The following is a 16138-nucleotide window of genomic DNA, read 5'->3' as shown; positions in this document are numbered from 1 at the left end:
GAGAACCATGTTAGAGTGTGTTTGAAATTCCTAGCATTGATTCCTGTTTACGTAGAGCTTCATATCGTTTTCCTAGCTCTTCTTCCCAAGTCAAGGCCATCATCACCTACATACATAATCTACCCAACCCTTGTCCATCCGGCAGAGGAAATAAATGAGAAATCGGTAGTGAAAGGAATGCCCGATGATGGTGATGGAAATCTCCTCGATAAAAATAAAAAATAAAAAAAAGCTCCGGGGCAAGTAGTCGTTGCTCCCGCGAGTCCTCTTGGACGCCATTGTTGTATGCGATACAAAGCCCCAAACACCAGAAAAGCGAAAACGGAAAAGACAAAAGGGATACAGCCCCAATCAACAGGCAATCCGGTTGATTGCCCTCGACACTCCAAGCGCCTTACGATATAATCCCCGCTCCTCTTTTGGTACAGCTGTCAGCCAACGGGGTCTGAGCCGCGCCGTCGTCTATTATTCCCACGTGCAAACACCAGCAAATGCTTTCTTTCAAGGAGGACACGCAACATGCAAGTCTGAAGATGAGCCATTGAGACCAGATCAGATCCACTCAGCCTTCGTATTGGCTGGCAGGCCAGAACCGTCGCCAGATCCCTTGCGAGGAGGAGGTGAGGTGGCCGGGCTGCTGGGGCGCCCGTTATTGAACCTTGATGTGGGCATCGCTCTGTCCGCTCCCCGAGGACTGATAATTCTAGCCTCAGCGCTGTAGACGGTCGGACTAAGCACCACTTCTTCTCCTTCTTCTTCTTCTTCCTCGGCTTCCACCTGAACGGGTGCCGTGCCGCGGTAGGGTACAGGAGGTAATGTCTTCATCCTCGCATCCTTGACAGGGTCCCTCCTGGGACTGGCATCGGGGATGGTGTCGGCCTCCATATCGACCTGCCGTGTTGTGCTCAGCGGGCTTGGTCGCCTAGCAGCAGCAGGCTTCGGCAACCCTTCGGGGCAGTCTAGGGTGATCACCTCCGTGTCGACAGCAGTCGCACGGTTGCTCAACGGAAGCATGTCATCCACTGACGACAGCCTCAGACCGATCTGCACTGTTGCGGATGAGACCATGGACGAATCCCGCCTGTGCCGGCCAGCGAGGTTGCGGATTGATGGAGGGGGTTTAAGAGCATCGGCCGCCGATTCAGCATCCTTCGCCCGGGCATTCGAATGTGGTGCGTAGGTGGTGGCCGGCAAGAGCGTGACTGGCGACTTTGAGCTGGTGACGCTAGGGAAGATGTTGTATGACCGCTTCCGCATGTGGCCGATCGAGGCTGACGACATCTGGGCGGGCTGAGGAATGCTGACAGGAGGGTAGATGGCATTCGATCTCAATGGGTTGAGGCCGTTCGACCTCAGTGGGTTTAGGCGTTGGCTGACAAGTGTAATGGACGATGTACGGCTGGTCCGGGGCGCTGTACCGGCTTCCTGGTCCTTCTCGTTGCTAATCAAGCTCATCTCGCTGTCCATGCGACGCAAACTTCCAGGTCCCGATGCCCGGCCGATGACGTGGTCCTCCTCGTCCCCGTCACGGTCACTGTTTCTGGACCCATAGCGACGGATGGTATGCTTCAGTCTCTGTCTCTCGTACTCGCCGACCTTGTCCCTGGGTCCGATTGTTGATAGGGTATCCGACTTCAAGAACAAGTATAGGCCGCCAGTCATGACGCCTGACACGTTTGCCACCACCGAGGCGACCATGGCCAATGTGATTGTTTGGCCTCCGTCCGAGCCTGAATTGTCAGGGAAGGCCAGACAGTAGAAAAAGGGAAGCATGAAAGTCTGCCCGAGCATTAGCACCCAAGTCCAGTATGAGGGAGACCCGCACCCTATGCTTTCCACTTACGTTGGAGATGGTGGCGAGAGCCAGGTAATACACCATTCTCGAACTGGTAACCCTCTCGGTCACTTCAATCTTGGTGCTCCTGTGCAACTTTAAAAAGATGGTGATCCCGCAAACCAAGAGTATGGCAGTGATGGCGGTGAGGACACCAAAACAGCCGGTCCCATATGTGGCTATCAAGAAGAACAGGGAAGCGAAGCAGAAGTCCTTGGCCCTGATAAAATCGGCGACCAGGAAGTTTGTTAGAACGAGCAGACCGACGGTTGTCACGCATATAGTGACGGTCCATTTGCTCCTAGGAGGGAACGGCTTTTGTCGTAGTGCCCGCATTGCGACCTCGACGCCGAAGACAAGTTGTATGTAAGGTACTAGAAATACGGCTGTGTCTGGATTAACATCTACTTCACATCACGGTATCAGCTCCCTCTTGAACACTTACCGGGTAACATAATCTGGGATAGTAAGGTGCACCCCGTGATGAAGAACGTGTCCATGCCGGTCGCCTGTGCTCCTGCGAAAACGGTACTCTGAACAACGATTCCGAAAGATAGGACGAGAGGGTAGACCTCGCCAGATCGGACGAACGAGAATCCAGAACGACTTGAGAAGTTGGTTAGCATGGGCAGAGGCTGTCAGTGGGCGCGCACGCGCGGGGGGAGGGCTCCCTTACCTGAACGTGAAATCTCGGTTATTCCTCCTCGTCCTACTGTAATTATCGTATAGGATCCCCATCGCCGTCGCAAAGGCCGCAATCGCGTTAAAGGTGGCTAATATTATCGTCGATGTCCTGACTGACTTGGCCGCCGCGAACCTGAACTGGTTGATAATCATCTGCTGGGTGGTCGAGTTGGTCGCGGCCTTGAAGAAGGGGTTCGTCCCATTCTGCGAGGGGCCCGTCGCCACCTCCCGCAGCGCCAGCCATACTGAGCCATCCATCACGAAGGGCGACATTGGTTCTATCGTGAACTGAGGCTGGCAATGGCGATGAGCCGGAGTAGTGGCCTCGAGTCCCGTCGTCGTTAAGTCATCCAAACAAGCGGTCGATATCGTGATAATTCGTCGATGTTGGACAGGAAAAGGCAAAGATGCAAGGAAGGGGAGGGAGAAGGGAGTGTAATGGCAGAGCGACGGGTGGGTCACTGACCAAAGGTAGGGATATCTCCACAGACTAGACGAAACAGCACCCGGGCCACAGCGAGAGGAAGGCTCATGACTGGGAATAGAATGCCTGCAGGGGAGGCCGTGTACCTTGGCTAGACCACACGACTAGCAGCACACGCACCAGCTCGCAAGGTTCCCTTCGAGGTGCCTCCTCTCCTACGGACGAGGAACGCATAAACTAGAGACAAGTTCAACATCAGAAATCCTGGTCACCCGTGGATGGACGATGGGATGGACTATCCCGCCCTGCGGGGAGCAGAGAGCCCGTCCAATGTCCACCCTGCACAGTCAAGGGTACCAACATCCAGCCCAGCTGTGTGTGCAGCGTCAGGTAGGGCATGTGGAGGCGCATCCTCGAATAGGCACCCTCATTGGGCGAGATCAGGAGCATCACGGTCAACGGACCCACCGACGTGAAGCTGGACGAACCGGTAAGGCATGTGCAGCGGACCAACCACATTTCAGACATGGGGCGACGGTGCACGAAGCACCAAGACTAAGGTACCTAATGCAGAGCAATTGGTGACATATTGAAGGGGGTCTAGGTCAGATCGGCCCCTTGGGGAGATCTGGGCGCTGCGGGGTTGAAGATGGGAAGGCATTGATCCGGTCTGGGATCCAAAGAGGACCAAAAAGCGTCGAGGCATTGCAGAGCCGATGGGGGTGAAGCAGTCATGTAACAACCTCGGGTTTCAAAATGCCCCGCCAAGCCGCGCTATCTTGCAGCTTTGGCCCACTAAAACTGAGCCCCATAAGCTTCACCATTCCTATTCCGGTTTAGCTGCCAAGCAGCAACCATGTGCGGATCAACCCGACGGGGTTGAGCTAAACCTTGTATCAAACCTCACCTCAACTGGTCCAAGCTCCCACACACCCACCCACCACCAGCTCACCTCACCTTGAACTCTCAGGGCTTGACCCGCTCACTTTGCCGGTATCATATGGGCATGGAGATCTTCGTCCCACCCTCAGAAAATTCTTCAAATAGCCCGCAAAGATTATGCATCCTAACACCCTGTGTTATGCTCATGAGCCGAAGAGCGGCATCAACCGCTTTGAAAGCGATGCTGATGAACTTGAGATCTAAGAAAAGTGACCTCATGCATCATTCGACTACCGAGATATATTTTAAGACTTGGACCAGAATTGTTCTCGGCATTGGACTTATCGCAGGGCAAAGACAAGGTCGAAGGTGGGACGATTCGTTCTTTAGTTAATGCAATAATATTGTGCACAAAACAAAAACAGTGGGCTGTTGCTGGCCTGGGAATTTTTCGTCTTGGCCAGAGGTTGCCGCCAGAAATAATAGCTACTGTGTAGTATAATTCTTAAGAAGAGTAATAAAGGGCATAGCCTGGTCAAGAGTTTTGCACAATAGCCGTCAAGAAACCTGACTCTGATTTGCCCAATTGCCTTCCAGAAGTCTAAGCCCACGTTCTATGGCAAGAAACAGTAGTAGCGGGATATATCAGTTTGGGAAGCATAGCCCGCCCGCTCATGAAGCATGGCGTGTGTCATGTTATGTGGACGTGCTGAGGTATCGCACGGCAAGGTCAACAACCCATGTCGGATTCTCTGCCAAGAGGTGTGACCTCCCTGTGTACAATCCCTTGGCTTGAACTTTGCTCGTGGCCAGACTCCATCGATCACCATGTGCATCCAACCTGGGAAAGAAGGGAGGTAGAAGTACTTGGTTATTTTTACTTTCATCTCATCCCATCTCACCAAGTGCCGCTGAGCTCACGTCCCTCGAAGCCGTAGATTTGAAACGGAAAATTTCGCCTTTGAGGGGGTGTGGGAAAATCCCACCGAGTAATGGCAGCTTCAGCTTAACATTAAATCCGGACACCCAGGGACGCCGACTTCGTACTGGAGCCGAAAGCATCTCCCAGAAACTCTTGGTAACTACAGTAGCCCGTAGCCAGGTGGGTGGCAAATTCCCAATCAGAGAATAATAATAGTCTTGCCCTTGCCGGCTATTATTCAACCCGTCCATGCGCTCCCCGCTCCAATCCAAAGGAACCGGTAGCACACTCCAAGTCACCCAACTATGCCGGCGTTGACCTGGGTGGGTGGTGTGAGAAGGAACGTGATTCGTCCCCAGAGCGAGGGAGGCTCTACGCATTATTGTAGAACTGGAATAACAGATCCCTTATGGAATCTTGTCCTTCCGAAATGATATCTTATCCCAACTCCTGGACTCGAGCCGGGGATGCCCTTGCCCTGCGATTACCTCTTTCAACCCAACAGTGGTGAGTTTACCATCCCTGTCTTTTGCCTCGCTAGTGCTAGAATCTCTTCATCCTTGGCCTCCGAGGAGAAGAAGGAAAACTTTCAGCGATGACGGTTAGACTCCACCTCCCTGACGGATTGTAAACGCTGTGAGCCTCCACCCAGAGAAGCAAGGTTTATCTGGGGGGAGTCATCGAGACTCCGACCTCCAGACTTTGACTGCCTCTGCCTCTGTAGTCCAGAACTCCGGCGACTTCTGAGTTCATCTGCTGTGCGATAGTATAGGCTGTAATAAGATGTATAGGTGAGCACCAAGACTCTGAGAGAACTCATCAATCAGCACATGCTGCTAGACAACCAACAGAAGGCTCTTTCCTCTTCTTTTGTTCTCCACTGATGGATATCTGGTCAAGGACATCCAGATATCTACAGCTAGGCCTGGACACCAGGAGCGCCGCCACGCCGAGCTGTCAGTAGAACACTAGCCGGTCACCATCACGTACCGATGCTTGCACAATATTCCGAGGCTGTCTTTCGCGTAGGCCCTAAATTTTATCAATTGTCCAAGCCGGCTGCAAAATTACACCCCGGGTATCAAAACCGACAAGAGCCCACACTCGTAGACCCTTGCATAACATTTTTGTGTGATTCCACTCAGAGAGCCCATTCCAAGGAGACTCTTCTTCCAGACTTCTCTTCCATCATGCAGTATCCATCAGTTGGCCTTCTTAGCACCCACTCTAGCGCTCCTGATCTTGAACGCATCGAAAATATCGGCCGAAGCAACATAAATGGCATAGGCTGGGATAAACACCCACAACATGTTGAAGAAAACAAGATAAACCCACAGGTACATGAAATTGCTGCTGTCCAGATTGACGTTGCCCGTAAGCCACTCGGGACAGAAAGTCATGAAACCTATAAAACGGTGGCCAGGTCAGAGGAGGTGACAATTCGCAATTGGGGGTGGGCGGGAGTGGGTTTCTCGACAGCTCCAAGCCATCGCCGAGGACGTCAAGGCAGACCACCTAGACAGGGCGACCCAAAACGTACCTCCATACAGCTCCGCAGTTGCCAACATGATCATGGTGATGTTGGCGCGAGGATTCTTCTTGGCGATGTCGTAGCAGACGGAGACCGCCATGGGACCGACGACGAAGACGGTCAGGAGCTCGAGGCTTACCACGCCCTGGGTTGACATGAGCTATCAGCACTCTCTTGTCTCTCTTCCCTCATAACTTCCCCGAGGAAAGGGGCATGAATAGAATCATACCAGATCCACGCCCGCCCACCTCCTATCCGCCCTGGCGTACACCATCCACAACTGCGCAAAGGGATTAGCGCCGCCGGCCTGCGAGCCGTGCACGCGGTCGGTGTGCCCGAGGAAGTTGTGCGGGTCCGGGTAGAAGCCCTCGGCGGCTGCGTCGAGCGGCAGCGACGAGAAGAAGCAGTGGTACAGGAAGCTGCCCTCGAGGCAGAAGTGGATCAGCGCGTCGAAGGCGTGCCAGATGAAGAGGAAGCGGAGGCTCGACGCGATCGACGACGAGAGGCACCGGCGCGACAGGCCGTACGCCAGCGCGAGGATGGCGACGGTCGAGAAGAGCGAGACGAGAGTCGTCTGGTCGAAGAGGTCTGGTGGGAGGGTTGAAGCTGCCATTGTGGGCTTGTTCCGCCGCGTATCTCGGGAAATGGGAACTCGTTTGCTTTGCCCTTTATTAGACTGATAATAAGCCGACAGCAATAGGCTCTTGGATCCCAGCGTTTTCAGTTGGCCCATTCACCACTCAAGAGCGAAGAGGTTAGGGGTTGTCAAGTGGGGAAGCTCAATCACAGATGCAGTCCGTGCTCAAGCTCTTACCCAGGTTACCCTTGTCAAGCGCCCCGCAACGCAGGTACACCGTTTAAAAGGGAGTTTATACATCACGGAAAGCGAGATCAGTTGATGTCTAGCAAAAGCCAGTGTGTTTATTTGCAAGCTTCTTGAAGGTAATCCATCGTGAGGGTATGATAGTACAAGTGTCCTCCCAAAATATCACTAAAGGATATCTGTCTCCCTGAACGCCTTCATAACGAACCCAGCCCTTTCCCAACCAGTGTTGTCGAAGGAAGCTTAGTGGGTGGCAGCTTGCTTGTTGGCCTCGGCCGAGGTGTCGCTCTTCGACTCCTTTGCCTTATCAGAGACGGCGTTGCCGGCAGACTTGATGCGGGAGCCGACGGGGGCGTCGCTATCCTTGGCAGTCTGCTTGTTGGCTTCCTTGGAAGCACCGTGGCCGGCACCTATTCGACAATTTATCAGCTTCGCGGTCAAGGTATGGAGGCGTGTCGAGCAGATAACTTACCCTGAACCTTGTCGGAGACGTAGTTGGCGGTGTTCTTGATAGTATCCATGTTGATTGTTTGTGTAAGTTGTTGACGTGAAGTCTTTGGGTTTGATTTGCTTTGGAAGTTGGGTTGAAGATTGTTGGTTGTCTGATGAGGAGGAGAAGTTGACCTCAAGGCGGGCCGCCATCGAGCTTATATACATATAGGTTGAGATCGGTACGTATATTGGCCATCCGATGGCAGGTTGGCAAGCACACGGGCAGTGATGGATAGCGTCATCGTACCATCGAGTTTGGAATCTAGATCCGGCATGTGAATGTGGTGTAGAAAGCTACAGCTACGTCATGGATGTGGGAGATGAATCAAGGCCTGTGAGAGGAGCAAACTTGACATTAGGTAATCATGATGCAAGGAACCTCGCTGCAAATTACTGCATATCATCTACTAGCCGCATATTCTGCTAGCTCCAACCCAGGTGTCTGCAAAATGACGACACCATTTTGTTCCCTCCCACATCGCCGCTTGCTGTGCTCCGCAAATTCCAATAAGCAGTCATAAGGCGACAGAAAGATGTGTAAGCAAGGCGGTACGCCACGTACGCAGATGTCGTCATGATGATGATGGCATCCTTTCTTCTTGGCCTGACCCGGGTCGTTTACTCCTTTGCTGGTCAAGGGCAGCTTGACGGTAGCAGTAAGATCGTGGAGGTAGATCTCCGGGCGATACCGCATGCTAAATTGGTAACTCGCAGTAGTAGTTGTTCTGGGCCAGGCACAATCTTCGATGGAGGCTGATGTGTCTGAGGGGCAAGTCAATCTTAGATAGATCCCGTTCCTACTAGGCCTGTTCCGTGGCAAGCAGAAGAAGCACTACTTGGCACATCCTGGATGTGAATGTGCCACTCTCGGCCAGCACTCAGCAGAGCTCCGGCCATATCGAAGTTGGGGTGAAGGCCCCTCGTCTTCGTCCGAGCTACCCGGCTCATTCCGATGTTCTCTGGGCGATCAGAGAGAGCAGGCAAATTGGGAAGAAAGGATTCCAATCTGGTACACACAAGTATGGAACCTACCTAGCGAGCCTAGGTAGCTTTTGGTTATCTCATCTAGTTCCGCCTTTGGGGTTACTCTGGGCAACCAGAGTTTCCAGATCAGCCACTCCCCGTCTGCGGCTTCCCGTCAACCCTGGTACCATATCAGTCTTCACGACCTCGCCAGACAAACAAGCCACTTTATGAGACAAGGTTGAATCTAGTCGTTGTTCTCGTTCCCCCATCCTTTGGAGAGTGTTTGGTTTCGGAAGGCGACATGTGGTGACTCGGTGGAGGCACACCTGAGGTGGCCAGGGGTCAGATAACGCCTGCCCTTCATGGAAATCAGAGCAGATATACCACAATAGAAGCTGCGGTTTTCAACGGCAAGGGGGTTTCAATGGTTTAGGACGTCCCGATTGGTGTAGTTGTCAACATTTCGGATTCTCATATCTTGTAGAGCTCCGGAGCCGGGGGTTCAATTCCCTCATCGGGAGTTTCCTTTTTGCTCTCCTTGGGTCATTTGTTCTATCTCGTGCATTGCTGTCGACGCGACTGTCTACCACTTCTCCTAGGCTTTCCGGAATCGTCCAGAGATTCTGCATATCGTACGTCCTGGCACAGCAGGCTCTTGGCACCCCTTTTTGGCGACTCGAGTACCCATCCAGATACTCTGTTTCTCTCCATCCCGGGAGGTCCCTTGCCTTGGCCGACGGTAGGAGGCGAGACAGTCTAGACGCTACACGGCACTACGACACTATGGCACTGAGGAATCCGGGCCAGTATGCATGTTGAGTTGCTAGTATGCCTGGAGGAATAGAAGAAATGTGGAGTTCGGAATTGAGCGCTATCAAGCTGTGACAATTCGAACCAAGAGTGTATTTCACTTCATATAGAAAGAAGGACTCTAGAGCCAAGGCCCCATAATCAATTATATATCAACCACAACCGACCGGTCCAGTGTAAATGAAAAGACAGGCGGCCCAGGAGAATCCGCGACACAAGACAAGCACCATGTCCTAAACCGGAGCACTTCATAGAGATGTTTCACAAGCAGAAGCCTAGAAGCCCAAGAATACGGCGCCGGCGGCCAAGAGGGCGAAGATCGTGACGTGAGGCTGGCCAAGGATGCCGGCCTCGTTGACGATGACGGTGGACGGCGTCGAAGAAGGGCCGGATCTAGTCGTGTTGGAAGGGCTCCCGGTTGGGTCTTGAGCCGGGCCCGGGTTCGTCACGATGAAGAAGTTGCCCGCCACAACCTTGTTTTGGAGCCCGGCCTGCTGCAGTACCGCCTGCGCCTGGAAGCCCCGGCGGTTCGCGGCCGCGCCCTGGAGAGCGCCCGTTGCCTGGGTGCTGACACCGCTGGTGTCGACCAGGATCTGGGTGTAGCGGTGGCTAAGCGGTGTCCTTGCTGGTGGGCTGGGTCCGAAATACGGCGCCAGGGCAGGCGTGTTGGCGGCGTTCTTCAGGAGAAAGACGGCTTGGCTCCCGCTTGTCATGTTCAGTTGCGTCGGGGTCGTCGCCGGCGTAAGGTCGGTCTGCATCCAGTGAAGGAGGGTGTCCGTTACGGACGTATTGTTTGTCGGGATGTCAAGATCGATCATGATGACGGCGTATGAGGTACCCGTGAGTTGGGTTGCGGTTCCGATTTGCGGCTCGTTTGCGCTTGCTGAAGTAGCCAGGGTCAGGCACAGAACCCTCAATGATGTCGCGCAATGACAAACCTTCTTTAGATATCGTAGCCCCGTTGAGGGCTGCGAGGTTCGAGAATTCGACTATTAAGTCTGTGTTCGAGGCTGGCTCAAACCTGGCCGGGGTCTTTGCAAACGACACTGTCGCCGCCGCCACCAGGACAGCCAAAGACTGAGACAACATTATCGCGGGAAGGGATTGAATGAAAGCGCACGTAAAATAATGTGTAAAATGATGATAACTATGGTATCAATTGGTAGTGCGCCAGGCCTGGTAGAATCAAAATAAATGCGAAGAAAACGAGATAAGTTCAAACCAAATATCCGTCAAGGACGCAGGTTGTTTTTGACTGACAGCAAGAGCCAGAGAGACGGGAAGGAAAATACAAAGCAACGGGCCATATCGCAAGCCAATACTCCCTCTTTCTGTGTCTTCCAGTAATGATTTTCGGCGATCCCCGTCACGCAGAAACGATGACGACCAGGCGAAACAGGATGTTAGCGACTTGTAACACGAAGCATGGAGCATGAAGCATTGACCGGGGCGACACTTGGCCAACCTTTTCTGCCGCCCACCAATTGATTCGGGCTGACAGGTGTGCAAGGAGAGGAAAGCCCTGGAAGTTGGTTAATAGGTCGCAAGAGCTGACGAGGCCTGAAGCCGGAGGAAAGAAGGGTCGTTGGTACGTGTGTGTTGCAACTTTTCCTGGCTGAAGTTGAGGCGTCGCGTTGATCTTGGCGTTTTAAGCAGAGCATGGAGATCCATGGCAGTCAACCTCGAGAGCAGCTTCCTTCGACGCTTCGATTCAATCGAACAATCTGAGAACATACTTTGATTCCCGCATGAAATATCATCGCTGCGGGAAGGGAAATAGAAGCATGGGGCGGTATCCCGGTCAACAAACTCTGGTCGGGCCGTCAAGATTTCGCACCCGCACTATGACATGACTGTCGGAAGCGATAAATTAGAGCACGACAGCTACGGCATGTTAAAATAACAATCGGCCACAACTTCCACGTCTGGGGCTTCGCTCACTCGGGATGAGAGGAGACGAGTTCAGAACCAGAGCACTCGACGGAATCATCCCGTAGAATGGCTACTTGAAATAGAAGACTGGGCAGAACTAGCGTCTGAAGGAGACATCCATCCCACGGAGAGATATCGGGTCACCTTTTTCTCCGCGCTCCCCTTCTCCGCTTCCATGTCCAAACAGTTGGAACCGGAAACCCCGAACTGAAGCAACAGCGCTCCAAACCCAGTCACCACGAGTGGGCAGGCTCAAGAGCTCTGGCCGCGATAGCGTCGCTCCGTCGTGGAACCTGCCCAAGAAACGCCAAGAAACGAGGGCGTTTCTTAAAAACAATACTGCCCTGGGCAGGTCAAACCAGTGGAGATGGAAATGGCGATGCCAAAGGCGCTGCAGTGGAAGGTTCCCAGAGCTGCTCGCAAGTGCTTACATAATAGCCGTGTGGCAGCGAACACCACGTGACAGTCACAATTACCCCGCCAAACAGCCTGGCCAAAGCTATAGGTAGGGTTGTGAATGGAGCCAGCTCGGACTGGCGTCATCAGTCTTCACCGCCCCGCAGTGGTTTGGACCTCGCTCTGGGGAACCGGCAGTGAGTGTAGATAGTTGAAGAAGATGGAGTAAAGGGATGCAAAGGACTGGAATGGAGGAAAGACTGTTATTTGGGTTGAACTGCTATCTATCCCTTGACTGAACACCACTGATACCATTGTGTGCCTTGCCTTTGCTTGTAGTCAACTCAGCCCCGCGTCACTCTGTTCCCAGATTCTAGTGCTGCCGATTCGCCGTCGAATGTTCTACAACCACCTGAGGACCGGACCCGCACACGATCATTCCCACCTTACTTACACTCTTCTGACAAGGAAGATGACACAACCCATTGATCAACCTCTCTATTGTCTCAACTGAACAATAACCCGACCTACCCAGCTTTCATCTTTGTTCACCTCTTCCCAGCATTGCTCTAGTCTATTGAGTGGCCTGCAACCTACTCCAAATACATTCGTCACTGGCTGACCTTGACTCTGCGCCTTTTTCTTAATCTTCCGCACTGGCTGCCCGGTTGCCACTACCTTTAGGCTTTAGCTGACTTTCCTTCCTTCTGACATCACATCGTGTGTGCGGCGATCTCGGCAATACCTGTCTCGCACTGCATAAGCCATCATTGAACCAACCACCTGCATTGGTGGACGCCGACTGCTCACGACGAACCTCACAAACTGCTAAGACATTGCCAAGATGGTCAAAGAAACCAAGCTGTATGACCAGCTTAGTATCAAGCCTGATGCTACTCAGGATGAGATCAAGAAGGCTTACCGGTAAGTTCCATCTGGTCTCCTACTATTTTTCTTTCTTCTTTCTTTGTCCGGAATCGAGAGGCCACCGGCGCCACCCCGATTCCCGGGATCGCCGTGGTGTGTGATCTTGATCGCCGGTACCTCCTCCTCCTCATCCTCCTCCTCCTCTGTAGCCTTATTCATATCCCCGTAATCCTCAAACCACTTTTACACTGATACGTTTGACTGACTCCACGACCCTCTCTCCAGGAAAGCCGCCCTGAAATTCCATCCTGACAAGAACAAGGATAACCCCGATGCGAGCGAGAAATTCAAGGAATGCTCCCAGGCATACGAAATCCTCTCCGACCCAGAGAAGCGGAAGACATACGATCAATTTGGTCTCGAGTTCATACTGAGAGGCGGAGCCCAGCCGCCTGAGGCTGGAGAGTCCCACCCCTTCGCCGGCGCTGGCGGTATGCCGGGGGGCTTCAGCGGGTTCGACTTTGGAGGCATGCCGAGCTCCGGTGGGGGGCGGACCTTCCACTTCAGCACCAGTGGTGGTCCTGGTGGATTCAGCTTTAGTAACCCTGACTCCATCTTTGCCGAGTTTATGCGATCAGCTGGCTCCGGTGGTGGTGGTGGTGGTGGTGGTGATGATGACCTCAACGACATATTCTCTAGCTCATTTGGTGGCCGGAGCTCTGGTGGTCGCGGTTCGCGCATGCGCTCGTCCTTTGGCGCCGAACCCATGCGAAATGCTCGGCAACCTACGCCCGAGGTGACAACCGTCGAAAGGCCGCTACCACTCGCACTCGAAGACCTCTTCAACGGAGTGACCAAGAAGATGAAGATCAAGCGCAAGATGTTTGACGAATCTGGCAAACGGACAACGACTGATACTGTCCTGGAGGTTCCGATCAAGCCGGGTCTCAAGAAGGGTAGCAAGATCCGCTTCAAGGGTGTTGGAGACCAGGAAGAAGGTGGACAGCAAGACTTGGTCTTTATTGTCGAGGAGGTTAGTTTTGCCCGGTCCATTAATCGCCTCCACATTTTCTCCTTGTCGGCCTAGCTACTGACTACATTGACAGAAACAACACCCATTGTATATCCGGGAAGGTGACGACATTGTCCACTTTGTCGACCTCGACCTCAAGGAGGCCTTGACTGGCTGGAAACGAACTGTCACCACCATTGATGGCAAGCAGCTCAACATCGAGAAGTCTGGACCTACCCAGCCTGGCAGCTCTGACTCGTATCCCTCTCTGGGCATGCCCATTTCTAAGAAGCCAGGCCAGCGGGGCAACTTCATTGTTAAGTACAATGTTAAGTTCCCAACAACGTTGACTGGGAGCCAGAAGCAGAAACTGCGGGAGATTCTCTAAGGAAGATGGATGGAAGACCCAGACTGTCATGATCCCCGCCATCTGGCGAACCACAAGAGCAGACAGGGCCAGTCGGGAATGGAAATGGACATTAGATCTTGGCACTACTGGATCATTGAGGGCCCACGGGTTATGGTAAGAGACGCCATAGGTATGGATGGTGGGTGGTAATCGGTGCATTTCCCTTATTAAGACATCGTATGAACGGTGGAGTTCTGGCGTTCCCGCGCATCGGAAATCGAGAGGGTTATCCAGGGGTGGCGGTAAACATAGGTGCAAAGCACAAGCAGTCACGATATCTTCAGCAATTGTTTTGTACTGGTCTTTCCCCCTTTTTGCTTTAATTTAGGTACCTACCAGGTGGCATAGAAAATAACGATGACTTCTATTTTTACACTCTCGTAGGCGAATAACAATTCCCAGAGCTTAGAGGTGTTCGACGCCAAAAGTCCCGCCAGCCTCTACAGGCAATATCTCCAGGAGGATGGTGAGGTTTCCCAGCCGATCTTCTGCAACGCGCGTTTTTCCTCCTATCTATCCCTGTCCCACATCTCACAGGCCGTCTGAGCTTTCGAGGGCGGGAATTATCATCCCAGTTGCGTAGCCGCCCTAGAGAATATTGCTAGGCACTGTTGTCGAGGCCGTTGGGTTGACATTAGACGCTCCCCTGGCTGGCCTAATTCGTGTTTGGCAGAGCTGGAAATCGATATCGCTGCGCGATAGGTAAACGGACAAATGAATACCACAAAGTAGCTGCACTTGAGAAGGAGCCTGTGGCCAGGTATGGGCATCCAGAACGGGAGAATCCACGTGGAAACGCCATTGGAACGCCTGGCAGTGATGGGCAGCAGTCATGGATGTTTACCTGTGGCAGGTACCCACTCACCGGCAGAATTGGGCGGTGACAGAAATTGCGAGGCTCAGAAAAAAATTGTGTAGACACGCACGGACCCATTACTCCAAATATATATACCTCGCAGCCCACCAGCCTTCTTGTCCTCTTCTTTTCCCTTTTTTTTCCTTGTCCTAGTGCACGGTAAGCCATCGCACCCTCCACCTTTGATGAGCACTTCAGCTCCGGAATGTATAATACTAACTGATACATAGGGCTTTACGTATATCAGTGAGGATTCGTCCGAGATTACGTTTTTGCTAGTTGAAAACTATTACATAACCGCTCCTATTGGGCTTCGGCCTGGTAGGGAATTTTTGGCACCTCACATCTCTGTCGAGATCTTCTTTTTCGTTGCTCTCGTTCCCTGGTGGAGCGTTGCAAAGAAGGAGACATCGCCCGTGACACTGGGCTTGTTTTGTTTTGGGCCCTGAAGGCTTTTGTTGTGGAGTGGAGTATCCCAGCCAGTGGCTCTACCGAGATTTGCCGAGGGGACCAAAACGACGCGTTCGAGCAGTGCTATGCAGGTATTGACAGTCTTGATGAAACGTACAAATACCGTCACATTATGGATCGAGGCGTCTGTTTGTGCCCTTGAATGCTGGCTTGAGCTGGCGCTTGTCGGAGCTATCCGATCACACTCTGTCCAGAACCGGGAACCTTCGATACCGCATTGATCCATGCCATTCCTGGACCTTCCAGTATTTTCCATGTATGCAGTTCATCCCAAGTTATACGTATGCCATGCATCTAGTGTACTACGCAGTAAAGATCTGTGAGACAGAAACCAGTTGACTTGCCTAGGTTGGTGATCCAGACTTTGGTTGCTTGAACCCCCACGGAGCAGCAAAATGTGAGAAGCTACCTAGGTACCTACATGGTAAAGCCGCCCGGTTGCCTGGTCACCGGCGTTGGTGGAGCATCCATAGATTAGTCACAAACCTAGAAAATAGAGGGTTGGTGGCAAAAGCCGAGGCCCACTTGTATTGTACTTGCAAATCCCACATGGACCTTCATTGTTGTGCAGGTGATGCATCTCCTACGTTACGTTCTTAGTAAGGAACAAAGTCCTTCCCTTTCATACTGTGGATGGCAGGGCGGTAACAGCAGCTGTGTGCGCAAAAGAAGGATTAGGTCAGGTGGGGAGCTCCCTTGATGGATGAGAGGGGAAATCAGGCTCTGCACTGTGGCATGGGCACTGTAATCTAACAAAGTACCTCCGAACACAGATTGGGATTTCTTGCAAAGATTTGTTACGATTGGCTGGGATACTCTCAGGTGCC

The 16138-nt window shown here is 52.7% G+C and overlaps 5 protein-coding genes across 5 annotated transcripts; 1 reads left to right on the top strand and 4 right to left on the bottom strand.

Moving 5' to 3' along the window:
• Positions 1–415: 415 nt before the first annotated feature.
• QBC33DRAFT_260928 (uncharacterized protein) lies at positions 416–3009 on the bottom strand. The gene is made up of 4 exons (XM_060423102.1): positions 2511–3009; positions 2280–2440; positions 1844–2220; positions 416–1779 (listed from the first exon to the last, which is right to left on the bottom strand). The coding sequence occupies exons 1-4, from the start codon at positions 2789–2791 to the stop codon at positions 553–555; spliced, it is 2046 nt and encodes a 681-aa protein (XP_060286510.1). The 5' UTR covers positions 2792–3009; the 3' UTR covers positions 416–552.
• A 2939-nt stretch (positions 3010–5948) lies between these two features.
• On the bottom strand, positions 5949–6890 carry QBC33DRAFT_555780 (Emopamil-binding protein; the record flags this gene model as incomplete). The annotated part of the gene is made up of 3 exons (XM_060429676.1): positions 5949–6151; positions 6287–6422; positions 6507–6890. 3 exons carry the CDS (start codon positions 6888–6890, stop codon positions 5949–5951), a joined length of 723 nt encoding a protein of 240 aa, XP_060286509.1.
• Positions 6891–7178: 288 nt separating this feature from the next.
• Positions 7179–7708, bottom strand: QBC33DRAFT_527491 (glucose-repressible gene protein). Its single transcript, XM_060426982.1, has 2 exons — positions 7573–7708; positions 7179–7510 (listed from the first exon to the last, which is right to left on the bottom strand). Exons 1-2 carry the CDS (start codon positions 7619–7621, stop codon positions 7344–7346), a joined length of 216 nt encoding a protein of 71 aa, XP_060286508.1. The 5' UTR covers positions 7622–7708; the 3' UTR covers positions 7179–7343.
• A 1527-nt stretch (positions 7709–9235) lies between these two features.
• QBC33DRAFT_260228 (PEBP-like protein) lies at positions 9236–10595 on the bottom strand. The gene is made up of 2 exons (XM_060423098.1): positions 10307–10595; positions 9236–10251 (listed from the first exon to the last, which is right to left on the bottom strand). The coding sequence occupies exons 1-2, from the start codon at positions 10455–10457 to the stop codon at positions 9644–9646; spliced, it is 759 nt and encodes a 252-aa protein (XP_060286507.1). The 5' UTR covers positions 10458–10595; the 3' UTR covers positions 9236–9643.
• A 1945-nt stretch (positions 10596–12540) lies between these two features.
• Positions 12541–13963, top strand: QBC33DRAFT_576047 (DnaJ-domain-containing protein; the record flags this gene model as incomplete). Its single annotated transcript, XM_060430876.1, has 3 exons — positions 12541–12620; positions 12849–13596; positions 13670–13963. The coding sequence occupies 3 exons, from the start codon at positions 12541–12543 to the stop codon at positions 13961–13963; spliced, it is 1122 nt and encodes a 373-aa protein (XP_060286506.1).
• Between the last annotated feature and the right edge of the window lie 2175 nt (positions 13964–16138).

Source organism: Phialemonium atrogriseum (assembly GCF_030411735.1).
Source record: "Phialemonium atrogriseum strain 8032-3 unplaced genomic scaffold QBC33scaffold_4, whole genome shotgun sequence".
Lineage (NCBI taxonomy): Eukaryota > Fungi > Ascomycota > Sordariomycetes > Cephalothecales > Cephalothecaceae > Phialemonium > Phialemonium atrogriseum.
The sequence above is the reverse complement of the archived record's forward strand: the minus strand, read 5'-3'. Positions and strand labels throughout refer to the sequence as shown.

Coding starts and splice junctions, on each gene's coding strand:
- QBC33DRAFT_260928 (XM_060423102.1), bottom strand. CDS start 2,791: ATGTCGCCCTTCGTGATGGATGGCTCAGTATGGCTGGCGCTGCGGGAG. Junction 2,441..2,510: donor AACCGAGATTTCACGTTCAG/GTAAGGGAGCCC, acceptor CAACTTCTCAAG/TCGTTCTGGATTCTCGTTCG. Junction 2,221..2,279: donor ATCCCAGATTATGTTACCCG/GTAAGTGTTCAA, acceptor ATCCAGACACAG/CCGTATTTCTAGTACCTTAC.
- QBC33DRAFT_527491 (XM_060426982.1), bottom strand. CDS start 7,621: ATGGATACTATCAAGAACACCGCCAACTACGTCTCCGACAAGGTTCAG. Junction 7,511..7,572: donor CGTCTCCGACAAGGTTCAGG/GTAAGTTATCTG, acceptor ATTGTCGAATAG/GTGCCGGCCACGGTGCTTCC.
- QBC33DRAFT_260228 (XM_060423098.1), bottom strand. CDS start 10,457: ATGTTGTCTCAGTCTTTGGCTGTCCTGGTGGCGGCGGCGACAGTGTCG. Junction 10,252..10,306: donor GGCTACGATATCTAAAGAAG/GTTTGTCATTGC, acceptor TGGCTACTTCAG/CAAGCGCAAACGAGCCGCAA.